This window comes from Oncorhynchus clarkii, chromosome 9 (genome assembly GCF_045791955.1).
Source record: "Oncorhynchus clarkii lewisi isolate Uvic-CL-2024 chromosome 9, UVic_Ocla_1.0, whole genome shotgun sequence".
Taxonomy (NCBI): domain Eukaryota; kingdom Metazoa; phylum Chordata; class Actinopteri; order Salmoniformes; family Salmonidae; genus Oncorhynchus; species Oncorhynchus clarkii.
This window is the reverse complement of record NC_092155.1, coordinates 37,645,438-37,673,330: the sequence shown is the minus strand read 5'-3', so window position 1 is coordinate 37,673,330 and position 27,893 is coordinate 37,645,438. Positions and strand designations below refer to the sequence as shown.

Below are 27,893 nucleotides of genomic sequence, written 5' to 3'. Positions count from 1 at the left end.
ATCCAATGCACTTCTGTCAGGGGTGTTCCATGAGAGGACCAAACAAATCCTAAGTGTTGTTATAATATATATATAAATAAAATAGGTTGTAGCGAAATAACAACTGAATACCAAGCAATGCCCACTAATGAACCCACCAAAAGATGTTAACCCAAAATGTAAGGTAAAGTTTGCTTTCTGTCTTACAATATAACATTTCCTGTGTGTAGACAGCATAAACCCAATGTTGATATCAAGCACTCAAAATGTAAATCTAAGCCAAATTCATACACGGTGTAAAAAAATAAAATGTCAGGCATCATTTAAGGCCTCGTTATGTAGACATACACCTACATCAATCACGTGCTGACAATATTTGTGGAGTCCACGGTTTTACACTCACTAATGTGAGTACAGTTCCTAAATTGCCAGCATTCAGCATTTTTAAAGAGCACCATGTTTAATCCGTTATGATTACACAGTGAAACCCAGTGGTGTTGGTCATTGATGGCACTATTGTGTGTGGTGTCTTGGTCGTTAGTTACGTTTGTATTGTAGGTGGTGCAGTGGAGATGAACCTGAGGATATGGCTGGTTTAGCTCCACAGATTATGAGCTCTCTGTGTGAGTGTTTGTTTTTACAGTGGCAGCCTCAAGCAGCACCTTAGTCTTTAGCAGACCACATGGGAGCTGATGCAGTACAGAAAGCTTGAGTCAGCGAACACTCTGCCTTATCAATCCACAGAGAGATGTGGTATACTTCAGTTTCCCCATCTAAAACAGTCTACACATGACGGTGGTCATTCAGCATTCTAGAAAATGACCAATAGTCCATAAGGGGGACAAACTTTGAAAAGAGCTTTAATGAAATCAACATTTTAAAAGAATCAGTCTGTTGTGTGTACCAGTTTTTTCCCCACTCATCAAGCAAACTGTGTAATATAAAACTATATCATAAACAAATCTTCAGGTTTTTTTTCAGGAATACCATTTCCGTGGAAACTTTTTGAAAGGCGGAACTTTCTTCTGAACCTCTACTTCGGACTCTCCAATCAGCTTCTCCCACTATTGCTCCTGGGCGGTAGGTGGTCATTGGGACAATATTCCAAACTCGCAGTGCTGTCGGCTCTCGCAGTTCATTTCCCAAATCCCATCCTTCTTTCTCACCAACTCTATCCAACTGTACCTTACCGTCTTGTCTCAGTTGTTAATGAGTGTTCACCCACGGGAGAGCTCTCACTAGATGTCCGGACATGTTGTCCTAGTTTCTCGGTCCCAGACAACTCCTCACTCATTCAGGGACAGGATTATGTCATCCTCAAGGTCTGAGCTGTCTGCTGGGTTGATAGAAAGAAAGCAAAAACAGATTTAAAGGTCCGGGGAATAACGGGACAGAATACTGTACAAGTCACGGTGCTGGAGTAAAAATGCCACAAAGTGGAAACCTGTCTCCTGCAACAGAATGTGTGAGGGTTCATCTCTCTGTTTTTCCTTACTCACACTTTAAAGATGAAATGTCCATGCAGCAGTATAGTAACACTTTTTTGAAGCAATAATTTTGATAACAAGCTTCACAGAGAACGAGGACTATTTAAAAAAAGGCAAGTAATAGCCGGCATACAAAACACTGATGCGCACCGTTAAAAAAAAAGTATAATAAGTCTATGAACACCATCAATAAATCCATTATTTTAGTCAGATCTAAATTAACATTATGGTAAGAAAATGTATTTCAGAAGAACAGAATATGAGTTGGCCTACTGTATGTTAGTTAGCAGACATTTAGCAGACAAGATATGCTTATAAGTCCCGTGCCATTGTAGTTAGAAGAATATAATTGAACTTAACTGAATAAAATAGTAATGGGAAAATATCCTTAAGTTTGTGCATACAGTGCCTTCAGAAAGTATTCAGACCCTTTGACTTTGTTATGTTACAGCCTTATTCTAAAAAGGTATTAAATAAAATCTTCAGCAATCTACACACAATACCCCATAATGACAAAACGAAGACAGGTTCAAACATTTTTGCAGATTTAAAAATAAAAAACAGGAACACCTTATTTACATAAGTATTCAAACCCTTTGCTACGAGACTCAAAATTGAGCTCAGGTACATCCTATTTCCACTGAGCATGGAATGTTTCTACAACTTGATTGAAGTCCACCTGTGGTAAATTCAATATAAAAATTACCCACAGTGGACAGTGCATTTCAGAGCAAAAACCAAGCCATGAGGCCGAAGGAATTATCCGTAGAGCTCCGAGACAGGATTGTGTCAAGGCACAGATCTGAGGAAGGGTACCAAAACATTTCTGCAGCATTGAAGGTACTCAAGAACACAGTGGCCTCCATCATTCTTAAATGGAAGAAGTTCGGAAACACCAAGACTCTTCCTGGAGCTGGCGGCCAAAAATGGAGCAAAGTAAAAAGAGATCCTTGATGAAAACTTGCTCTAGATTGCTCAGGACCTCTGACTGGGGCGAAGGTTCACCTTCCAACAGGACAAAAACCCTAAGCACACAGCCAAGACAATGCAGGAGTGGCTTCGGGACAAGTCTCTAAATGTTCTAGAGTGGCCCAGCCAGAGCCTGGACTTGAACCCTTTCGAACATCTTTGGAGAGACCTGCAAATAGCTGTGCAGCAACACTCCCCATCCAACCTGACAAACCTTGAGGAGAGAAGCAGAGAAGCATAGGAGAAACTCCCCAAATATAGGTGTGCCAAGCTTGTTACGTCATTCCGGAGACGACTCAAGGCTGTAATCGCTGCCAAAGGTTCTTCAAAAAAGTACTGAGTAAAGGGTTTGAATAGTTCAAGAATATTCCAAGATGGCGTAGCAGTCGGACGTGTGTTTTTGTCTTGTCCCTTCCTGTCCCTTGTAAACATCGTTTTTCCTTTTTTTTTTTATATATATATTTAATATTTTAAATATCACCTTCTATCTACGGACTGAATATTGTACCGGACTGTACCCAATGTGGTACAGATCTGCTATTTTTATACTTAAGAACTCATCAAAAGCTACCAGCTAACTGGCTACTAGTTAGCCACAGCCTGCTAGCTGTCTAAAGTACATCAGACTGTTAGCTTAAGAGGCCCATCGGACAAATTCTTTGGCCACGATACCCACCATACGGAGCCCAGCTGATCCGTTGCCTGAACCGGAACCCCAACAGAAGCTAGCCAGCTAACTAACTACTAGATAGTAGTCAGCTAGAAATTGCTAGCGGTCATCAGCCACCTCTAGCGCAGACAACTCTCGCCAATCTGCAAAGTGCGACTCAAACCAAAGCAAATCGGACTAACTTTTCTTCATATCTCCGAATTCCTACTGCTAGCTCTGAACCTTTTTTTTCTTCACCTGGATTATCACAGCTAACTATTCGAGTGGCCACTCCTGGCTAACGTCACTGTCCCAAAGCAAGAACCAATTAGCCTGGAGCTAGCCTTGCCTGGACCATCTCCCGGCTAGCTAAAGAGGTCCATCAGCCACTACAATATCTCTTTTTGATAACTGGCTTGGACCCCCGCCGACTCATCACGACTGGACCTCCGATGTGATTCGCCCGGTGGGGTTTTTCTCAACTGGCTCCACCGTCACTTCGTCCCCTGAAATCCCATCCACTAGCATGCTAGCCGCGGCCTGCTAGCTGTCCAGAGCACATCGGACTGTTAGCTTAAGAGGACTTTAGCCGTACCCTTATCCTACTCCTCCTCTGGTGATGTGGAGGTTAATCCAGGCACTGCAGTACCTAGCTCCACTCCCATTCCCCAGGCACTATCATTTGCTGTCTTCTGTAACCATAAAATCCTTGGTTTCATGCATGTTAACATTCGAAGCCTCTCCCCTAAGTTTGTTTTATTCAATGCCCTAGCACACTCTGCCAACCTGGATGTGCTAGCCGTGTCTGAATCCTGGCTAAGGAAGACCCCCAAAAACCCTGAAATTTCCATCCCTAACTATAACATTTGTCCGACAAGATAGAACTGCCAAAGGGGAAGGTGTTGCAATCTACTGCAAAGATAGCCTGCAGAGTTCTGTCTTACTATCCAGGTCTATACCCAAACAATTCAAGCTTCTACTTCTAAAAATGAACCTTTCCAAAAATAAGTCTCTCACCGTAGCCACTTGCTATAGACCACCCTCTGCCCCCAGCTGTGCCCTGGACACCATATGTGAACTGATTGCCCCTCATGTCTTCAGAGCTAGTGCTGCTAGGTGGCCTAAACTGGGACATACTTAACACCCCGGCCATCCTACAATCTAAGTTTGCTGCCCTCAATCTCTCACAAATTATCAATGAACCCAACAGGTACAACCCCAAATCTGTAAACACAGACACCCTCATAGATATCATCCTAACCAACTTGCCTTCCAAGTTGCTGTTTTCAATCAAGATCTCAGCAATCACTGCCTCATTCCCTGCATCCGTAACAGGTCAGCGGTCAAATGACCACCGCTCATCACTATCAAACGCTCCCTAAAACACTTCAGCGACCAGGCCTTCCTAATCGACCTGGCCCGGGTATCCTGGGAGGATACTGACCTCTTCCCGTCAGTAGAGGATGCCTTGTGGTTCTTTTAAAGTGCCTTCCTCACCATCTTAAATAAGCATGCCCCTTTCAAAAAATGTAGACCCAGGAACAGATATAGCCCATGGTTCTCTCCAGACCCGACTGCCCTTGACCAGCACAAAAACATCCTGTGGCGTTCTGCATTAGCATTGAATAGCCCCCGTGATATGCAACTTTTCAGGGAAGTCAGGAACAAATAAACACAGACAGTTAGGAAAGCTAAGGCTAGCCTTTTCAAGAACAAATGTACATCCTTTAGCACAAACTCAAAAAAGTTCTGGGACACTGTAAAGTCAATGGAGAATAAGAGCACCTCCTCCCAGCTGCCAACTAAACTGAGGCTAAGAAACACTGTCACCACCGATAAATCCACAATAATTGAGAATTTCTAAGCATTTTTCTACAGCTGGCCATGCTTTCCACCTGGCTACCCCTACCCCGGTCAACAGCACTGCACTTCCCACAGCAATTCACCCAAACCTCCCCCATTTCTCCTTCACCCAAATCCAGATAGCTGATGTTCTTAAAGAACTGAAAAATCTGGACCCCTACAAAATCAGCTGTGATAGACAATCTGGACCCTCTCTTTTTAAAATGATCTGCAGAAATTGTTGCAACCCCTATTACTAGCCTGCTCAACCTCTCTTTCGTATTGTCTGAGATTCCCAAAGATTGGAAAGCTGCCACGGTCATCCCCCTATTCAAAGGGGGAGACAATAGATCCAAATTGCTACATACATCTAATCCTACCCTGCCTTTCTAAGGTCTTCGAAAGCCAAGTCATCAAACAGATTACCGACCATTTTGAATCCCATTGTACCTTCTCCGCTATGCAATCTGGTTTCAGAGCTGGTCATGGACGCACCTCAGCCACGCGCAAGGTCCTAAATGATATCATAACCGCCATCGATAAAAGATTACTGTGCAGCCGTATTCATCGACCTGGCTAAGGCTTTCGACTCTTTCAATCCCCACATTCTTATTGGCAGACTCAACAGCCTTGGTTTCTCAAATGATTGCCTCGCCTGGTTCACCAACTACTTCTTTGAGAGAGCTCAGTGTGTCAAATCAGAAGGCATGTTGTCCGGACCTCTTGCAGTTTCTATGGCGGTGCCACAGGGTTCAATTCTCGGGCCGACTCTTCTCTGTATATATCAATAAAGTTGCTCTCGCTGCTGGTGATTCTCTGATCCACCTCTATGCAGACGACACCTTTCTGTATACTTCTGGCCCTTCTTTGGACACTGTTAACAACCCCCCAGACGAGCGTCAATGCCATTCAACTCTCCTTCCGTGGCCTCCAATTGCTCTTAAATGAAAAAAAGAAAAAAAGTAAAACTAAATGCATTCAACCGATCACTGCCCGCACCCTGCCCGCCCATCCACCATCACTACCCTAGACGGTTCTGACTTAGACTACATGGACAACTACAAATACCTAGGTGTCTGGCTAGACTGTAAACTCTCCTTCCAGACTCACATTAAGCATCTCTCATCCAAAATTAAATCTAGACTCTGCTTCCTATTTCGCAACAAAGCATCCTTCACTCATGCTGCCAAACATACCCACGTAAAACTGACCATCCTACCGATCCTCGACTTCAGCGATGTCATCTGTAAAATAGCCTCCAACATTCTACTCAACAAATTGGATGCAGTCTCACAGTGCCATCTGTTTGGTCACCAAAGCCCCATATATTACCCACCACTGCGACCTGTACACTCTCGTTGGTTGGCCCTCACGTCATACTCTTCGCCAAACCAACTGGCTCCAGGTCATCTACAAGTCTCTGCTAGGTAAAGCCCCGCCTTATCTCAGCTCACTGGTCACCATAGCAGCACCCACCCGCAGCACTTGCTCCAGCAGGTATATCTCACTGGTCACTCCCAAAGCCAATTCTTCCTTTGGCAGCCTTTCCTTCCAGTTCTCTGCTGCCAATGACTGGAATGAACTGCAAAAATCACTGAAGCTGGAGATCCCCATATCTCCCTCACTAGCTTTAAGCACCAGCTGTCAGAGCAGCTCACAGATCACTGCACATAGCCCATGTGTAAACAGCCCATCCAACTACCTCATCCCGATACTATATTTATTTATCTTGCTCCTTTACTAGGGTGCAACACTACATTCCAGTGTCTAATTGCTATATTGTAATTACTTTGCCACCATAGCCTATTTATTGCCTTACCTCTTTTGCACTCACTGCATATAGTTCTCTTTTTTCTACTGTATTATTGACTGTATGTATGTTTGTTTATTTATTCCATGTGTAACTGTGTTGTATGTGTCGAACTGCTGTGTTTTATCTTGGCAAGGTCGCAGTTGTAAATGAGAACTTGTTCAACTAGCCTACCTGGTTAAATAAAAAGGTGAAAAAAGGTGTTTTTATTTTTAATACATATGCAAAAATGTCTCAAAACAGTGTTTGCTTTGCCATTATGGGGTATTGTATATACAGTGGGGCAAAAAAGTATTTAGTCAGCCACCAATTGTGCATGTTCTCCCACTTAAAAAGATGAGAGGCCTGTAATTTATCATCATAGATACACTTCAACTATGACAGACAAAATTAGAAGAAAAAATAAAAAAAATCCAGAAAATCACATTGTAGGATTTTTAATGAATTTATTTGCAAATTATGGTGGAAAATAACTATTTGGTCAATAACAAAAGTTTCTCAATACTTTGTTATATACCCTTTGTTGGCAATGACAGAGGTCAAACGTTTTCTGTAAGTCTTCACACACTGTTGCTGGTATTTTGGCCCATTCCTCCATGCAGATCTCCTCTAGAGCAGTGATGTTTTGGGGCTGTTGCTGGGCAACACAGACTTTTAACTCCCTCCAAAGATTTTCTATGGGGTTGAGATCTGGAGACTGGCTAGGCCACTTCAGGACCTTGAAATGCTTCTTAGGAAGCCACTCCTTCGTTGCCCGGGCGGTGTGTTTGGGATCATTGTCATGCTGAAAGACCCAGCCACATTTCATCTTCAATGTCCTTGCTGATGGAAGGAGGTTCACTCAAAATCTCACGATACATGGCCCCATTCATTCTTTCCTTTACACGGATCAGTCGTCCTGGTCCCTTTGCAGAAAAACAGCCCCAAAGCATGATGTTTCCACCCCCATGCTTCACAGTAGGTATGGTGTTCTTTGGATGCAACTCAGCATTCTTTGTCCTCCAAACACAACGAGTTGAGTTTTTACCAAAAAGTTATATTTTGGTTTCATCTGACCATATGACATTCTCCCAATCTTCTTCTGGATCATCCAAATGCTCTCTAGCTAACTTCAGACGGGCCTGGACATGTACTGGCTTAAGCAGGGGGACACGTCTGGCACTGCAGGATTTGAGTCCCTGGCGGCGTACTGTGTTACAGATGGTAAGCTTTGTTACTTTAGTCCCAGCTCTCTGCAGGTCATTCACTAGGACCCCGTGTGGTTCTGGGATTTTTGCTCACCGTTCTTGTGATCATTTTGACCCCACGGGGTGAGATCTTGCGTGGAGCCCAGGATCAAGGGAGATTATCAGTGGTCTTGTATGTCTTCCATTTCCTAATAATTGCTCCCACAGTTGATTTCTTCAAACCAAGCTGCTTACCTAATGCAGATTCAGTCTTCCCAGCCTGGTGCAGGTCTACCATTTTGTTTCTGGTGTCCTTTGACAGCTCTTTGGTCTTGGCCATAGTGGAGTTCGGAGTGTGACTGTTTGAGGTTGTGGACAGGTGTCTTTTATACTGATAACAAGTTCAAACAGGTGCCATTAATACAGGTAACGAGTGGAGGACAAAGGAGCCTCTTAAAGAGGAAGTTACAGGTCTGTGGGAGCCAGAAATCTTGCTTGTTTGTAGGTGACCAAATACTTATTTTCCACCATTATTTGCAAATAAATTAATTAAAAATCCTACAATGTGATTTTCTTTCTCATTTTGTCTGTCATAGTGAAAGTGTACCTATGATGAAAATTACAGGCCTCTCATCTTTTTAAGTGGGAGAACATGCACAATTGGTGGCTGACTAAATACTTTTGCCCCACTGTAGATTCAGGGGGAAAAAATAAATATTTACTTAAATTTAACTAGGCAGTTAAGAACAATTTCTTATTTACAATGACTGCCTGGAACAAGGCTGTAACCTAACAAAATGTGGAAAAAGTCAAGGGGTCTTTATACTTACCGAAGGCACTATGTTGAGCGTAAACGTGATTATTTGAAACAGTTTGATGAACACAGAATGTCAGAAATCAAAACATATGGGCTGAATGATGCAACATTGATGATTTGAGAAAGTAGAAAAAAAAGAAGCTTGCACTGTTCCTTGCCTCAGGCTGCACAGATGTTCTCTCATCAAGTGATTATATTTTCACCCATCAGAATACTCTCAATTTAATCTAGTCTTTACTAGTATGGACATTTGATTTAGAATGGCCCATTATCAAATGGACAGGAACAGGGGCAAAAATACATGTAATCTGTATGCACTCGAATAGCGAATGGAGGCCGCAAATATTCCCGCCGGTCCATATGAGCAGCTGAGAAATAAATACAATTACACTTATTTCACTCCATGCATCAAACACTGAGGAGCATGCTCTCGCTGCCTGACAGGTGATATTCTGCCCAAAACTGTATGCCATGAGCTCTCCAAACTTGTTCCTGCAGCTATCCAGTAACTTAATTTGGGAAACCAAATCTGTTCAGGAACATCGATAGTAATATGTTTTCACAACAAAACATATTTCACTAAAACTGTTGACAGCACGTCTTCGCACTTGAGAAAGAAATAAAAGGAGGGAGCGGAGGAGATGGAAACACATGGTAGGGAAATCTTCTGTATTGCTTAAGGTCACCCAATTAATGAAATAGAAAACATTTAAATATAGAGATTTTAAATCCCTATTACTAGGCTTTTCAAAATCCAATTTTGTAATGGTAAGCTAACTGTAAGACACCCAGCACAACCAATGAAACAACATCATCGCCTAGGCCTATTCATTCTCTCCCACTCAAGGATCTGCATTTCGGAGTGTAGCATAAGGTAACCAGTCCATCCAGTATGCATAATAATACAGTCCACACTCAAAGGCTAAAATCAGTTTTGTTTTATGTGTTTTTCTGCCATGCGTAATGTGCGGTAGGACATGTATTGTGTAATGGCAAAATCATAATTTTAATTCAGTTATATTGGCTTGGGCTCATAAGCCTATGCATAAGCTCTAATATGTGTACGGGTTATTTGAATTAATCGTCACCTTAGAAAGCGCTGTCCATTTCGTTGTATTAGGCTTTGAAACAACATACACAACCATGTTTTACACGTTTCAACCTGCTGTTGAACCTTGCTCTTCAAAAAAAAAGGAGCCCCCCCCCCAAAAAAAAAAACTGTTTTTGTGTATGCATGACTGACTGGTTTCATGTGTACAATGTGAATTTTTTGGCAATTCTCTTCGTACGGTAATGCCAAAGGAACATTTCCATCCTGGATGGACAATAAAGTTGCAATCTATTAATAACATAAATGGCTATGAAGTCTATGGCTCTTAAACTCAACTCTTGACCTTCGAAGTTAGTTCCACTGGCGTTTTTTCGTTGTTCCCCTCTAATCACAGACTGATTTAAACCTGGCACACCAGGTGGGTGCAATTAATTATCAAGCAGAACAGAGAACCAGCAGGCTCCGGACCTCATAGGGTAAGAGTGGAATGCCCCTGTTTTATGTCATTATTAAAAAAACATTATGTATCCTAGCCCTTATGACAGAAGGTTAAAGTTCAATGTTACCACAAACTTCAACCCTGCTCGGTCCTTCATCCAATGCTGTACCTAGATGAGTGCGTGGCTGAGGGATACACTGACACAACTGTTACTCACTGTTATCCAGGGCAAGGTCCCCATCTTCCTCATCCGAGTCATCGTCATCATCCCCCTCAAGCAGACGAGCTACCTCTTCATCGTCAGAGGGAGAGAATTCATTGTTCCCATCTTCCTCGTCCTCTCCTCCATTTTCATTTTCCAGCTCGGCAACCAGTGGGTCTGTGTCGATGTCGTCGTCAGAGTCATCTTCATCATCATCGTCATCCTCTTGATCGTCATCTTCCTGATAGGGGACAAGTGTTCCAGAACAGCCAGATCTTATATTTCGATATTTAGGCTGGATTACTTGCAATAAAAAAAAACTATTGCACAACCAACCAATCATCAATGCCAATGTTAGCAATTGGTTATTTGATGGATTATCAACCAACATAACACAAGAGGGGGCGCTTTGTGAAGGGGTACGTTGGGTCCTTTACCTGATCTTCCTCATCCTCCTCCTCCTCAGCCAGTCTCTGGCGTCCCACCTCGTACAGTCTGCACACTGTGTCTGTGTTGACAGAGTCTTGGTTCTGGAGGGGAAACACACAGAAGGTCTGACAACAGTCGTAAGCCCCACCACCACTAAACTCAACATCTGACTGAACAAAGTGGGGTATGTGATTCAGCTTTATTGAATAATCTAACAGATGACAGAAGAACGGACCTCGATCACAGCCAGGTAGCAGTCCTTAGTATCCGTGCAGAGGTCAAATATATTCCTCTTCACGTCGATGGTGGCTGGGGGGGGAATAATAAACCTCTCATATGACTTCACAATATTGAAAGGAGTTGATACAGGAAGAATAAACTATTTTGTAAAAAATCTATTTGAAAAAAGCTAATCCGACTCCATTTCCAACGCATGAAGCTGTAGTTTTACAAAACTAGTGTTTCCCAGATGGTGGGTCAGGACAGGCGCCACTATTGAGTCATGCCTGGGTTGCAATTTAAAATAGGTAAGTCTACTTCTGATAAATGCAAGGCCTAGGGACTGTTGTGACAGTGTGTCTTAGAGCAGTCTTACCAATGGGTTTGTAGTCAGTGGCGTTGAACGTCCTGAAGGAGGAGCCAAAGGGAGTCTTCATCTGCATTTCCAATAGATCGTCCTCATTATCTGCCTGTAGCATCGCTGGAAAAACAACATTAGGGTTTCGTTTCCTGTACACGCCACAACTAGAGCAAATCTGGCCAGACCGATGGACATGGACCCATGGTTCTGGCTACTAAACAGAGTGGTGTGGGTGCGTGTGTGGGCAGAGCCTTCATGGCATCCACATGGCCCTAGGTAACAGGGTTGGGGTCAATTCCATTTATATTCAGTCAAAGCAAAAAAAAGTGAATGGGAATTCCAATGAAAGACTTGAAAAATGCTGCTTGAAAATAGGCATTGCTCAATTATGGTACCATAGGGCCACATTGAGGAAAACGCAGAGGGTCTCACAGAATCTGGACAGAACGGAATTCAACAATGTTCCAGAATGTATTAAACGTAGTAGGAAAGCAACTAAATGTATTGAACCAATTAGAAAATACATTAATTTGCCCAAGTTCATCATAATAAAATGCATCCGTGATTTGTATTTTCCAGCAACTTTTGGAAACGGCACAGGAATGCCCGTCTGTGCGTGTTGTGTGCAGTGCGTTCTAGTCTACACTTTGAAGATGTGAAGGATTTCCCCCCAAAAACACTCCATGAAATGTTAGACAAAAAAGCCTACGCCTACCTAGCAGAATGATATCATGCTCATTTGCATCAATCGAGGCCATTTGTTTAGCAAACTCAAGAATCACATGGTCTCCATCTGATGCTCACTTCTGTAAGAATATTTTAAAAGATACACAATACAGAGGACTAAAGGTCAAGAGGACTGAAGGTCAATAGAGTACTAACGATCAATGGAAAGTGTTTTTTCTGTAATAGGGAATTAATGCGCAATGGGTCAGAGACATGGGAGGAATTTGTCTATACATTAAGCCTGAAATAGGATACTTATTTGGCCATTGTCCCAGTTTAATTGCAAGGAATTCCAATTGGTCAACCACAGGCTAGGGTTGGGTAAAAAAAACTACATCCTCTCCATTTGCTCTGTGTTGAGAATCACTGAGGAGAGAGTCACTGAGGAGAGGGGAGAATGAACATCTACCTCTCAGCATAACATCTATGATTTGTCCTCTTTGAATAAACCCATTTTTCTCCACCTGATTTGCGTTGGAATCTGTGTTATTCTGTGTTAATCAACTGCTAACACTTCGATTAAAACAGGTATATCCCCCCAATTACAATTATTATATATTTTTTTTAATGTTCTATTAAAAAAGTGAGATGTGAAAAGATTACCAAAAAAAAGAGATGTACAACTAAATTTGGGGAAAATGTAATGAATTTTGGCAATGCGAGGATCCATGATCACAAAATCAAACTGCATGGATGTACGTATGGGTGGATAAAGAGATTGTATGAGACGAGTGATACTGCTGCTCGAGTACCACTGCTGTGGTTGGCTACATCTTGGCCTCCACATGGCTCAGGCTACGGAGACATTTGAGTGATATGGATGTGGGTGGATCCATCATGGCCTCCCTGTGGCTCTGGCTGTGAGGTGGTGTGAACCAGCTGGTGCTCTCCTCTGCCAGCTCAGGGCACAGCCTCCTGGCCATATGGTTCAGTGGGGCAGTGTGGCATCAAACACACACCTCTACATGCGCCTCCAACACTTCAGAAAGACACAACCCCCAAGCACTCACCTTTTTACACACATCTATAAAGTGCTAGCTGTTCAGCAGGTGAAATTTGATTAATCTCGCTAACACAGGATACAGTACTGTATTTCCCATCATGCAGTGAGTTCAGTCCTCACCTCCGTAGATGACCGTGCCGTTGTTATTGAAGACGATTCTGCACTGGTCCAGAGCTGGCACTGTGTGGAGCAGGTGGAAGGTCCGCAGGTCCCACTGACACACTCATTAAGAAATCACAATGTCACATCACTTTCACTATAATGTAATTACTATTTTTTCCAATTCATTTGGTGTTGGGGTATTTTACTGGATCTACACAACAGATGACATGTGACAAACTAATCTTGTTACGAGGCCACTTTTGAGGCTTGATAACATCTGACCAACTGATGTAGGCGAAGTACCGACAACTGAGCATTGGGAATGCTCTTTAAAAAATGTAGTATTACTATTGTACAGTAAGTGAGTAAAGGATACAATCTCAGTGTTGACAATGAGCTCCAGGCCGTTGGGGTGGAACACTCCGCTGATGTTCATGTTGAACTTGTCAAACTTGTGGATGGCCTGAGCTGAGCGCACATCCCACAGCACGCCGTCGTTCAGCACCAGGTCGTCGGTGGGGTTAAAGGTTGCACAGTTCCTCTTGTAGTTGTTGGACAGGTCCGGGTAGTGGAGGGTGAGGGTCTTCTGCCCTGTCTGGATGTCGTAGATCTGAGACCCAAAGACGATGACATGATTTCAGATTATACACAGAGTATAGAAAACATTAAGAACACATGCTCTTTCCATGACAGACTGACCAGGTGAAAGCTATGATCCCTTGTTGATGTCACTTGTTAAATCCACTTCAACAAAGGGGAGGAGATGGGTTCAAGAAGGATTTTTACACCTTGAGACATTAATTATGTGTATGCCATTCAGAGGGTGAATGGGCAAGACATGATTTAAGTGCCTTTGAACGGTGTATGGTAGTAGATGCCAGGCGCATCTTTTTGTGTCAAGAACTGCAACGCTGCTAGGTTTCCACGCTGAACCATTTCCCGTGTGTATCAAGAATGGCCCCCCACCCAAAGCACAGACAAATTGGCTACTTGACAACTGTGGGAAGCATTGCAGTCAACCAGGGGAGGTGCAACTCAATATTAGGAACGTGTTCCTAATGTTCGGTATATTCAGTGTATATACACATGGTTGTTCAGTTTCACCTTTAGATGTTGAGAAAGAAAACTTACGTGAGCTATGTGTTCCTTTGTGCCAATGACTCGGTCTTGTGAAAGTTTACTGAACTCCACATAATGGTCATCTAAGAAGGAATGCCTGGAAAGAAAAAGGCAAATATATATATATATATAGAGAGAGAGATCAAATCAAACATCTAAAAAATAAAGATAAATGGAAAACACATAAAAAAAAATAATAATAATTCCAAGGCAATCCTTACAACCTCTGACTTCAGTTCATATTGAAAAAGCCATTTTGGTTAAGCAATGAGGGACCGATGTTCTAGCTAAAATCACAAAAGCCCCAATGTTGCTTTTGTTAAACTGTGGCCCCACTACACTGTCTGTGTTCTATGAAGTGAAGATTCCAGCCCTAAGGCAGTTCAGTTAGTGTGCATAATTAAAGAACCTGTCAGCCCCTTTCTGCAGCTCCCTGCTCTGAGGACACAGAACCAGTAGAATGAACCATAGAAATGGAACGGTAGAGCAGTCATCCCCATGGAAAGCAATAACCAACTGTATTGAATTGACTGGGCCAAGGTTAGTCTTTTGTGAGCCACACTTACTTCATGATGAACACTGACTTCATGCCCCACAGTGCAGACAGAGGATAACTCCATGATGCTGACGTCAACAACAGAGAGCCATCCTGATGACAAAAGACAAGAATAAAGGTTTAATTAAATACTATGTTTTAGATATCCACAAGATAGGTAGATTTGTAAATGTGCCTCACTGACCCGTGATGGCTCTAGGTGTGTGATGGCAGAGCTGTGGCAGCTATAGCTGGCCTCCTCCTGGCCTGTGAACACATTGTAGAGTTTGAGTTGGCCAGTACATGTCCCCAGCATCAGGAACCGCTCACGGGCAGAGAAGGCACAACACATGAACCCACTCTCATCCTCGTCTGCTTCCCTGAACACAGAGATGGGTCGGAACCTGTGGGGGAAAAAAATAAGAAAAAAAACTCAGCAAAAAAAGACACGCCCCTTTATCAGGACCCTGTCTTTCAAAGATCTTCATTGTAGGGTTTAAACACTGTCTCCCATGCTTGTTCAATGAACCATAAACCATTAATGAACATGCACCTGTGGAACAGCTACAGGATGCAGCTTATCGACGGTAGGCAATTAATGTCACAGTTATAAAAACTTAGGACACTAAAAAGAGACCTTTCCACTGAATGAAAAACATCAAAAGAAAGATGCCCATGGTCCGTGCGTGAATGTGCCTCAGGCATTCTGCAAGGATCCATGAAGACTGCAGATGTGGCCAGGGCAATAAATTGCAATGTCCGTATTGTGAGACGCCTAAGAGAGCGCTACAGGGAGACAGGAAGGACAGCTGATCGTCCTCGCAGTGGCAGACTACTTATAACACCTGCACAGGATCGGTACATCCGAACATCACACCTGCGAACAGGTACAGGATGGCAACAACAACTGCCCGAGTTACACCAGGAACGCACAACCCCTCCATCAGTGCTCACACTGTCCGCAATAGGCTGAGGCTGGATTGAGGGCTTGAAGGCCTGTTGCAAGGCAGGTCCTCACCAGCAACAATGTTGCCTATGGGTACAAACCCACCGTCGATGGACCAGACAGGACTGGCAAAAAGTGCTTTTCACTGACGAGTCGCGGTTTTGTCTCACCAGAGGTGATGGCTGGATCCGTGTTTATCGTTGAAGGAATGAGCATTACACCGAGGCCTGTACTCTGGAGCGGGATCGATTTGGAGGTGGAGGGTCCGTCATGGTCTTGGGTGGTGTGTCACAACATCATTGGACTGAGCTTGTTGTCATTGCAGGCAATCGCAACACTCTGCGTTACAGGGAAGAAATCCTCCTCCCTCATGTCCGGGAACTTGCAGGTGCCTTGGTGGAAGAGTGGGGTAACATCTCACAGCAAGAAATGGCAAATCTGGTGCAGTCCATGAGGAGATGCACTGCAGTACTTAATGCAGCTGCTGGCCACACCAGATACTGACTATTACTTTTGATTTTGACCCCCCCCCCCCCCCCTTTGTTCAGGGACACATTATTCCATTTCTGTTAGTCACATGTCTGTGGAACTTGTTCGGTTTATGTCTCAGTTGTTGAATCTTGTTATGTTCATACAAATATTTACACAGGTTAAGTTTTCTGAAAATAAACAGTTGACAGTGAGAAGTTTTTTGTTTGTTGCTGAGTTGATATATAAAAACCCAAGGTCCACCTCAGCCTGAAAGGCAAGTGTAACAGTGTAGCTTCTGTCCCTACCTGGGCTCGAACCAGGGACCCTCTGCACACATCGACAACAGCCACCCTCAAAGCATCGTTACCCATCACACCACAAAAGCCGCAGCCCTTGCAGAGCAAGGGGAACAACTACTTCAAGGTCTCAGATCAAGTGACATCACCGATTGAAACGCTATTAGCGCGCACCCCGCTAACTAGCTAGCCATTTCACATCGTTTACTCAAGGACTTTGTGCTGAGGCACCAGTGTAGTATGAAGAAATCATACCTGCTAAAGATGAGGTGTCGGTCGAAGCAGCCGCCATCCACCCCTCCGTATTTTGGGTAGACAACCCTGCGTGTGTGTCGGGAGGTGAAGTTGGTTGGGGCCTGGCGCCTCTGCTTGGGCTCAGGGCACTGGTGGGGGGTGAAGAGGGAGAAGGGGGGGCAGGTGGTAACGGGGTTCTTGCAGCGCGCGTGCTGCTCCCTCAGGTACTCTGTGATGATGCTGTCCAGGGCGGGAGGAGAGGGCAGGTGTCTGTCCAGCTGTTTCTTCATGGCTGGACTCTGGCTGAAGGCACCGTAGTCTGACTTCTGCCTCAGCACCCGCGGCTTCTTACAGATGGCAGGCACGGGGCACAGCGACGGGCGCTCTCGCATGAACACGATCCGCCCAATCAGGGGAGAGCCGTTGCTTTGGTGAGGGGTCAACAGGGGAGGGGCGGCCGGAGGTACCATGAGGAGTTGCGACGTCGAGGGACGAGGCTGGGGGTGAACTGACAACGGCACGGACGGCTGAGAGCTGTGGCTCACCAACCGTGCTGTGACCCCATTGGCCAGCCGAGGGGTCCGGGGGAGGGCAGGGGCAGGAGAAGCAGGGGGAACAACGACAGGAAGCAAAGCTGAGGAAGATGGGTGGGGGAGGATGGCCATGGGGAGGTCGGCCTCCTTGGTGAGTGTGGTGGCAGTGTCATGCAGACCCTTGACCACCAGGTGGTTCCGGATCAACAGCAGTAGCTCCTTCTCAGGAAAGGATATTCTGGACTGGGCCACCACATTTGCCCTCTGCAGCCAGGCCAGGGAAACATCCGTCCCGATCATGAGGGGTTTACCAGACACCCGCTTGATTAGCTCAGCCGCAAACTTGCAGAACTTGACGTGTTCGCTGCGTTTGTCCTGGAGCACGGGCTCCTTCATGAGCTGCTGGATGTGTCCACTGCTGAAGAGAGGCAGCTTGCTGATAATCTGTCTGACTGAGCTGGAGCGGGACAGACCCACCAGGGCCTTACAGGCCAGGGTCCGAATCTGATCCGCATCTGTGATGGGCATCTTCACCGTCAGCAGGGACAGCAGTACCTACAGGGAGATGGCAGAACTATGAGACCAGTAGACCCAAAAACATTCAAGCGTAAGAGCTCTGATTATTTCTGAAATAAATATTTTCACCTTGATGCCATTGTTGGACTGCACCACATTCCACATCTTGGTGAGCACGCTCTCGCTGTTCTTGATGGTCTGGGGTAGACGTCTGAGGGGCGTGCCAGAGATGAACTTGCCGATGCCGGACATGCGTTTATCTGGAGCGCACACACAGTTAATGACCACCTGCAGAGCGGACTTCTGAATCTCGGCATCGTTCACAAACACCTCTCCCTCTGCCACCACCAGGACTACACCCATACCTGAGGAACAACAGAACATTAAGATTAGAACGCAAAGCCAAGAGTACTGGTCTACTGGATATATGGGGTTGTGTAAATAGAAAGCCATGGCAGGTGGGCTATACAACGAGTGTACAAAAACAAATGAGGAACACCTACTCCTTTCATGACAGACTGATCAGGTAAACACTATGATCCCTTATTAATGTCACTTGTTAAATCCCCTTCAAAATCAGTGTAGATCGGCTATTCCCAAACAAGTGGTACGCGCAATGCCGTCGTGGGGAACACCAAATATAAATGCAAATCACATTTTCACACAGTCCATTTAGATTTTCCAACAGGGCTATACATTTGGGTGAGTTTCCCCCCACGGCCTGAGTAGCCTCATTTCACTGACAAAAATAAAATAAAATTCCGCAAACCAGGAGAGGATATTTTTTAAAGTTACTGGACAGCTTTGTGTCATCAAATGGTCTTTGGTGTGTTAGATGTGTTGGTATCTGTACTGATGGAGCAAAAGCCGTGACAGGGAGACATAGTGGAGTGGTAACGCGCGTCGTGCAAGCAGTTTCTCCCGACGCCACTTGGGTACACCGCAGCATCCACCGAGGCTCTTGCTGCCAAGGGAATGCCTGACAGCTTGAAAGATTTTCTGGGACACTTTATAAAAGAAAGGCCCTTGAACTCTCTTGTATTTTCTGCATTGTGCAATTTGGGCAGCGACCATGTAAAGCTTTTACAACATACAGAAGTGCGCTCGTTATCAAGGGGCAAAGTGTTGACATGTTTTTTTAAATTGAGAGACGAGCTTAAAGTTCTCTTTACTGACCATAATTAACACTCGTCTGACCACCTGCATGACACGACTGGCCTATCTAGGTGATATTCATTCTCGCCTGAATGACCTGAAGCTAGGATTACAGGGACTCTCCGCAACTATATTCAATGTGCGCGACAAAATTGAGGCTATAATTAAGAAGAAGTTGGAGCTCTTCTCTGTCTGCATTAACAATGACAACACACAGGTCTTCCCATCATTGTATGATTTTTGTGTGTAAATTAACTCTAGTTTACAGACAATGTCAAATGTGATATAGCAAAGCACCTGAGTGAGCTGGGTGCTCAATTACGCAGGTAATTTCCCGAAACGGATGACACAAACAACTGGATTCGTTATCCCTTTCATGCCCTGCCTCCAGTCCACTTACCAATATCTGAACAAGAGAGCCTCATCGAAATTGCAACAGGCGTTTCTTTGAAAATTTAATTGAAATCAGATTCCACTGCCAGATTTCTGGATAGGGCTGCGCTCAGGAGCACATGCTGTTCCATGTGTGTTGGGATATGGTGATTGAAATCTCGCTGTTAAGACAATGATGCCCTTTGCAACTATGTGAGAGTGGATTCTCAGCCCTCACTAGCATGAAAACTAAATACAGGCACGGACTGTGTGGAAAATGATTTAAGACACTCTCTCCAATACAACATTGCATAGTTATGTGCATCCTTTCAAGCACACCCTTGTCATTAACCTGTGGTGAGTTATTCACAATTTTTGAAGAACAAATAAGGTTTTATATGTAAGATGGCTAAATAAAGAGCAAAATTATGAATTATTATTATTCTGTGCCCTGGTGCTATAAGAGCTCTGTCACTTCCCACGTGTGTGGCAGGCTTACAATGATGGCAAAAAATACAATTTGAGAGTGCGCTAACCCTGGTGCTAGAGGGGGTACACAGCTGGAGGTTGAATGTTTGAAAGGGTACGGGACTATAAAAAGTTTGGGAACCACTGGTGTAGATGAAGGGGAGGAGACAGGTTCAAGAAGGATTTAAGCCTTCAGACAATTGAGACATGGATTGTGTATGTGTGACCATCAGAGGGTGAATGGGCAAGACAAAATATTTAAGTGTCTGAACAGGTTATGGTAGTAGGTGCCAGGCAACTGTGTCAAGAACTGCAAAGCTGCTGGGTTTTTCACACTCAGTTTCCCATGTGTATCAAGTGTACCACCCAATGGACATCCAGCCAACTTGACAACTGTGGGAAGCATTGGGGTCAACATGGGCCAGCATCCCTGCGGAACGCTTGACACCTTGTAGAGTGCTTCCCCGACGAATTGAGGCTGTTCTGAAGGCAATAGGGGGTGCAACTAAATATAAGAAAGGTGTTCCTAATGTTTTGTACAGTGTACATTGACTTGTGTAATATTCATATCGCAAGAGATCCATATCGCATGAAATATTTTGAAATGCTAATTAGCCGCATGTGACGTGTGTTTTTACAGTTTATTCGGTTGTTGTCCCTCTCCTCTTGTGGCTCCTTCCCACACACAGATGTCCCAATGACCTTTTGCCCATATCGTGCAAATTTAATAACAAGGCAGGGCAGTGTAACATACCCACGGTGGAGATGGCGTTGCCCCCCTCCCCATCCAGCACGGCCACAGACTCCGACATCAGCAGCTGGGTCTTAGGGACCACCGTCAGGATGCTCAGTATGTCCAGAGCATAACGCACTGTGTCACTCCTAGGGGACAAGCCAACACAGGGTGAAATAGTCACAGGGTACAACTTTGTGTTCACTTGAATTTGTGAGAAATGTTCTCCATAACAAACAGAGGTGTAATTTTAATATAGAGCAGATGGAGTTGATAAATAAGTCCATCCTTCTCATCAGAAGGAAGGATGTGTTTATTTTCTGTCCTCACCTGCCGTAGTAGGTCCTCCAGTCACAGGCAATGGAGATGAGCTGCAGGAGAAGCTGCACACAGCAGAGCTTATGGAAAACTTCTGCAGGCTCCCAGTACAGCCTGACTGGGCCGTACTCAATCAGGAACTCCATCATCTCCACCACCTGCTCGTGGGTGTAACTACATGCCTGGGGAACATAAAGAGAATGAGAAGTTAATCTGTGATGATGGGTTCCAGGGGGATGGCGGTAAAATCCATTTCAATTGAAATTACATTTCATTAATTGAAAGAGGACCCAAGATAATTTCAATCACCATATCCCAACACAAATGGAACAGCATGTTCCTCCTACCTTGTAGTAAGGCTGTGGGTGAATGGGAGCGCCCCCTTCAGTCCGCTGCAGGGACTGCTTGACCTGCTCCACCTTGATGGCCAGATGGGCCTCGGAGTACCTGCGCAGGGCCATGCAGGTGTGCTTGGCCGTCTGCCTGCTGGAGAAGATCTGGTCATCACTCAGCAGGGCACCCTGGTCCTCAGGGTTCAGGATCTCCAATGTGCTGATCTGGAGACCGTAGAATACAAAATAAACAGCAGTCTAATACACACTCCAACACAGAGGATGTTCAGAGAACTGCTCTGGAGACAGTGAAAAGCACTTGGTATTTCAATAGGATACAACTGGATGTAACAGAAGCATGACTAAACCACACAGGTCCTCCTACCAGGTTGACCATGCGCCGGAGGCCGTCCTGCCTGTCGAAGAGTTCCAGCACTGCTCGGAAGGAGAAAGAGATGGAGAAGAACATGGTGGCGTGGCAGCAGCCCGAGGCGTGGGAACACTCCAACAGCCACAGACTGTAGCTCACCACGTCAGACAGGATAGAGTGGGGCAGCATACACACCTAGGGGTAACAAAGACACATTTAATGGGGACACATGAACGCATGTTTGTATTGACTTACACATTTACATGGAAGTAAATAATGTTACACCCATGAACCACAGGTCACAACTTTTATCAACAGTTGACCTTTATGCAGTGTGTGTTTGTCCTACCCTCTCCATGGCATCCTGGTTGTAGGCCAGGTAGTAGAGGCACAGAGACACCCCTGTGGCGGCCATGGAAGGCTTGGGGATCTCCAGCAGCTTCTGAACCCCTCCATGGACCACAAACTGGGCGGCAAACTTCTTATGCAGGAGCAGGGAGGCTAGGTACTACAGGTAGCGAATGAGAATCTAAGGATAAGGCTGGGATGCTCCTCTTTAAACAATTGAGATGCATTATAGGTCAGTTGTAGAAATGTTACCTTGAGAGCCTCAAAGGTGAGCTGTACATCGTTGGTCTGCTTCAGGTCCATGTAATGGATGAGCAGCTCACAGGCTCCCATCTGCATGAAGACAGCCAGAAGCTGAAAGGCAAATGAATACAGAGAAATAAAAAATGTATACAGAGAACTACTCGTCTGTCTACCATTCATTTATGGCATATTGTCTTCAACGACTACAGCACTAGCTCTTATAAAGGAGTTTGATAAGACTGACATCTGCTGGTAGGTTTATGTAGCAGACACTAACCTCCTGGTACTCTCCCAGAGGGGTGAGGTACTGTAGGATGAGTCTCTGCTCCATCTCTGGGGTCAGAGGGTAAAGGTGATAGTTGTTCCCAATCACCCAGGGGCTCATCTCAGACCAGCTGCTGTTGGACAGCTCGCTGAAGTTCCTCTCCGGGTCTGGCAGGGAGAAGTTCAGTTTCTGTTTCACCTTCCGTCCATTCTCCCTCTCTGTTCTCCTCTTGAGGTGAGTGCTGCCCTCCTCCCTGCCGTCGGGGAAGTCCCGGTGGGACAGAGGCGGCGGGGCAGACACAGGCTTCATCAGTCCTTTGACAGCAGAGTTAGCGCAGCTACTGGTCTTGTGGGTGTGGTTAAGGTAGTTGAGGTGGAAGGAGATCTCGCTGTAAGACTCGTGGCTGTGGATCTCCACTCGGTCCTCATCTGATCCCTTCTCATTCCTCTCAATGCCTTCATTCCCCGGGGGTAAAGGGTTGTCCTCGAAGCCCCCGTCGACCGTCTCCTCATCCAGAGGAAGGAGAGATTCCCCCAGGCTCTTCCTGGGACCGGGCCGTTTAAACCCCTTCCGGTTTTCAGTGTCCTTGGCCTGCAGCTCGCGTAGCCGCTGCAGCATCAGAGGCACCTAAAGAGAGAAGGATGCATCTAGCATCATTCACAGATACTGACATCTAGCATCATTCACAGATACTGGTGATGGACACCCACTTGTGGTGACAGGGCTAAATTCAATTGAACCCACATTACCGTATTTACACAAGATCTTATGTTGATGTTGATAAACCTTCTCAGGTAGTAGTAGGATGTTGCCACTGACCACGACAGAGTTCTCCTCCCTGTAGTTGGCAGCGATGTCCTGGTTCTCCATTGCTCCAGCCAACAGGCCTGTAGCATAGATTCTCAGGGGCTGCTCCGCCTCCTGGGCCCATTTAAAAAGCCTCTCCACTATGCCCTCCTGTCATGTACACACACAAACAAAGACATCATGATTATTGAATATTTGAATCAGTTGCATATTATAGCTGACTAAATGTACAAACATGTTCAAGTGCATCTCCACAGATTTAGGTTACAGCCTACCTTCTCCTGAAAGACCACAGCAGTCTCCAACCCAGGCATGATATTCTGCAGCAGGCGACAAGCTGCAGTGTTGAGGGTGAGCTCTCTACTGGTCATCACATAGCTATTAACGAGCTAGAAAAAGACAGGAGTTAAAATAATTCAAATTTGAACAAATACCATTCTGTAAATGTGTGGGGGAAAAAAGACATCTAAAAAAAGTTCAGGTCTTACAGCATTCATGAAGTCATCATTTTTGAACAGGATCTTTAGCAGCTGACCCAAGACGCATTCCGGATCCGCTCTCCCTAAGTGGAAAGGGGTTGGGAGAATTAGAAAAACCTACAGAAGGTCAACAACTATCACTGTTGCTATAGCTAATACTATAGTTATGACTACATACAACATAAATACATCATCTTACCAGGGTGCCTGTCATCAAAAGGATCCGGATCAGCTTTGTGATATTCCTCAGTCTCCCTCTCCACCAGCTCTGAAATCCTGAGGGGAAAAGAAAACCCATGATATACTCACAAACAGACAACCACATATTCCTTAATGTTCAGACTTAAAAAAAAAAAAAAAAAAAAAACTTCAAGTAATATGTGGCATAAATAAGGTGAACGCAAAAAAAATTAAAAAAATAAAAGAAATAAAAAAAACATTCAGTGATGTTACTTCCCAGAATATCCACTGGTGTTACCAACCATTATCCTCCTGTATTACTCAGACACTCACTTAGTCAGGATGTTGACCAGGTCCGGTGTGCTGGCCTGCTGCTCCCTCTCCCACTGCTCCAGCAGAGAGGTCAGCTCTGCCTTGGAATCCACACTAGCAGATGCCGACGCCATGGTCTGGCCTGACACACAGAACAAATCATGTCATCAACTAAACTTTACTTGGGGTCTAGAGAGAACGTGCAAAAAAATAAAAACTGCATTGGTGCATGCAAAAGGAGAGAGTCACCTGTCATTGTAAATGTTGATATGAGCTAGATTGATTCCCTACTCCCTCCTCTTGCATGCACCAACAGCATTTTTAGCATATAATCACTAACACTACACTAGCTTACTGATTTGGCCTACTCCTCAAATAAAATATAATTATGCATGATCCATCTATGCTCACAAACCATGACTTCCTCTCCAGTTGCAAACAGTGACACAAAATGGACCTTTATTTTGGCTCCAGTTCAGAACCAATCCAACTACACAGGTTCTTGGGACAGTCAACAGGTGATTTGGTCATGGCCTTGAGCATGAAGCTAGAAACCATAGCCATGTTTATGGCTCTGCTAGAAAACATCCAATAACATTCGCTATTGTGCAGTAGCTACTAGCTAGCCTGCCCTGTATAATTAATGTTAGCTAGTTACAAGTTCTCTTTATCGAGACTTTATTGGTGACTGGTCGAGGGATTTGCTTGCAACAACATTGAGTCACCACCATCAATCGATTATTGTAAAAAGGTCAATTCTGAAAACGCTTACGTGTACCTATGTTGGTCCTGTACAACTCCGGTCCATCCGCGAGGTGCTAAAATTAATAATTATAATAAAAAAATATAACTAACACAAACGACTTTTCCTTCATGCTCGTATTACGTAATGTGCGATTAAATTGGGTCCGTACTATCAGGAATCCTTGGGACGTCCCTAACCGTACAAATTAAAATGTAAACTTCCGGGATCTTTGCGATGTCCATATCACAGTGATAGCACTGACCCAATTTTTTATATATATATATATATATATATCTCAGTTTACGTAGTACAAGCAAAAAAAAACCTCGGTTGTATTCGCTACGATTTTTTATTAGAAGAATTCATTTCAGTACCCCGCGGAAGGATCGCAGTTGTACAGGACAAACATAGCTATAGGTAGGCGTTTTCAGAATTTACATTTTTACAATAATCAACTGATGGCGACTCAATGACGTTGCTAGCAAGTCCCGCGACCAGTCATCAAAACTCAACTCCGGCTCGATATAAGACAACGGAGTTGCGTTCCTCAACTAGCTACTTAACTTACACTCTCTGGAATATATAGCTAATAAGTTAGCTTCATCATGATGACAAACTAACGTACACACGTGTTTTGTAGTGATTTAGCTAGCCAACTACTGAACTGGTTAGTCATCCGTACTTTGCTACATATTGTGCATTAGTTAGCTAACTATCATCGATAGGGATATTTCACATCTGCAGAGTATTTTAGCTGCGCTACCAACTAGCTATGAAAATGCCCTATATAAAGGTTAGCTAACTAGTACAACGTTGGAACGAACGCTGTGTAAGAGCTACAATCAGTTCAGTGTTGTTGTTCCGCACCAGAAACAGCTGTCTGCGTTGTGTGCACTCGAGCTAGCTACAATACCGTCAAGGAAACCGCTTGTGTGCCAAACAGTGTTGTTGGCTGGCTAGCGAATACGTACCCTTTTCTGCTCAATTTTCCTTCGCTCTTTCCGTCTTCCTTATTTTTTTTACAATGCCGACAAAACACGTGCTAACTACACCAATATTTGTTGATAAGAATACAAACGCCACCTTGTTGTCACTTGTTTTAGCACTGCATTTATTATGGCGAACACGTTCTATACGTCAAAAGTTCAGCGTCGACTTTTGATGACGCAAAAAGGAGCAAGCTCAACATGGGCGGAGTTCAGCAGGAGTGTAATTCCACTTAGTTCAAAGCAAAGGGACACACACACACTCGGTGCATTCGAGCTGGGCGCACGTTGCATTTCTGCAGTGGCGTGTATTCATGGATGCACGTTGCAACCTCGGATCTGTCTCCCTCTCCGGTGGGTTCTACCCCGGGTTCAGATTCTCGGAGCTCCCAGCCTCACCAGACCGTGAGGCTGCCTGAGAGACCAGTCCATTCAACACCACCAGCTGTCATCATAGGCAGCTCTATGGTGAGAAACATATCGGTCCCCAAGGCAAAACCCCTGTGCTACGAAGGAGCACGAGTACAGGACATAACAAGACTGTTCTACCACAGATGCCGGGAGCTGACGACATAAGGAGGGCTAACTCGGAACATTTGAAAATGTATTTTAAAGAACTGATTTTATCATTAAAAGACTACATAAAACGGCCAATAATTTCAGGTCCAGTACCAACACACACAGTGTGTTGTGAAATCTGTGAATGTATTGTAATGTTTTAAAATTGTATAAACTGCCTTCATTTTGCTGGACCCCAGGAAGAGTATTGGGATCCATAATAAATACAAAAATATTTAACAAAATACAAAGGAAGCCAGACATCCACATAAAATTGACCAATTAGCCATGGATGGAGATCAGGATTAGGACTTGTGGTTTTACTTAATTCTCCGTACTGGCCAATGATGATAACGGTAATTCTGATCCATCCATTAATTAATACATTGTTGTGCACCTTGCCTGAGAGGATGGAAGTTCAACGTGTAGCTAGATGTAGAAGGCTAATGTTAACTAGCTAATGTTGCCCATGAATGGGGCTCCCGAGTGGCGCAGCGGTCTCAGTGCTTGAGGTGTCACTACAGACCCTGGTTCGATTCCAGGCTGTATCACAACCGGCCGCGATTGGGAGTCCCGTAGGGCAGCGCACAATTGGCCCAGCGTCGTCCAGGTTAGGGTTTGCCCCGGGTAGGCCGTCATTGTAAATATGAATTAGTTCAAAATGGAAGTTAAGCTTGCGAGCAAGCACTTTAGCCCGGTAGTCTACGAAAACAAAAAATAAAAGCATGTACTTTATGACACCGTGATAGAGTGTTTGTTCAGCCTGAAAGAGAGGAGGATGGCATTGGCGTTTCTCCACAAGTAGTGTGAGTCAATATGTTTTTCTACTTGCACGAACGAACACACACGCACACAAACAAATCAGAACCATGGACAGCTACATCATATTTAGTTTTCGTTGATTGGACAAAAAATGGTTTAGTATCTTTTAGTTGTCACTGTATTAGACAAAGCAGAGGTGATTTGATGATGTTGAAATGGTGCTAGAATAGTGGAGGCAGCACCTGCCTTCTTTGCCACTTGCGGTATCCATCTGTGGTTCTAAATCAATAGTACTTTAGTGGGACGAAAATGTCTGAAACATCAACTTGCTTTACCATGCTGTAGGTCATGTTACATGCAATATGCTTTGTGGACGTCACTGGACAGAGGTCACTATCCGGTTTTGTGAGAAAACAAAGGTGTGGTTGAATTTATTCTGCCGCTATCGTCTTACTTCTTCTTTTTTTGGCTTCCACAGTGATTTTATCCACAGCACTGTTACTGCATTTCAACAACTTTGATTGCCATTACCATTAGTATTTATCCTGCTACTGGTCAC

At 44.5% G+C, this 27,893-nt stretch overlaps 1 protein-coding gene across 2 annotated transcripts; it reads right to left on the bottom strand.

Moving 5' to 3' along the window:
• Nucleotides 1-814: 814 nt before the first annotated feature.
• LOC139416248 (DDB1- and CUL4-associated factor 1-like) lies at nt 815-26,180 on the bottom strand. 2 transcript variants are annotated; one of them, XM_071164683.1, is made up of 25 exons: nt 26,000-26,180; nt 24,305-24,425; nt 23,991-24,067; nt 23,801-23,874; nt 23,588-23,701; nt 23,325-23,462; nt 22,518-23,132; nt 22,250-22,351; nt 21,999-22,157; nt 21,665-21,844; nt 21,295-21,504; nt 20,960-21,129; nt 20,651-20,778; nt 18,031-18,266; nt 16,874-17,940; nt 15,111-15,309; nt 14,937-15,019; nt 14,383-14,467; nt 13,628-13,861; nt 13,270-13,363; nt 11,436-11,540; nt 11,076-11,149; nt 10,849-10,941; nt 10,427-10,652; nt 815-1,312 (listed from the first exon to the last, which is right to left on the bottom strand). In XM_071164683.1, the coding sequence occupies exons 2-25, from the start codon at nt 24,415-24,417 to the stop codon at nt 1,266-1,268; spliced, it is 4,623 nt and encodes a 1,540-aa protein (XP_071020784.1). In that variant the 5' UTR covers nt 24,418-24,425; nt 26,000-26,180; the 3' UTR covers nt 815-1,265. The 2 variants fall into 2 exon arrangements, with proteins under 2 accessions (XP_071020784.1, XP_071020783.1); XM_071164682.1 differs by having other exon boundaries at nt 815-1,315; nt 26,000-26,179.
• Nucleotides 26,181-27,893: the final 1,713 nt, after the last annotated feature.

Bases quoted from the DNA above. Each gene is read 5' to 3' on its own strand.
- LOC139416248 (XM_071164682.1), bottom strand. From the start codon at position 24,417: ATGGCGTCGGCATCTGCTAGTGTGGATTCCAAGGCAGAGCTGACCTCT. The intron at 23,702-23,800 runs GTAAGACCTGAA...GTCTTTTTCTAG, and splicing joins ATGATGACTTCATGAATGCT to CTCGTTAATAGCTATGTGAT. The intron at 23,133-23,324 runs GTCAGTGGCAAC...TTCTCTCTTTAG, and splicing joins GGGAGGAGAACTCTGTCGTG to GTGCCTCTGATGCTGCAGCG.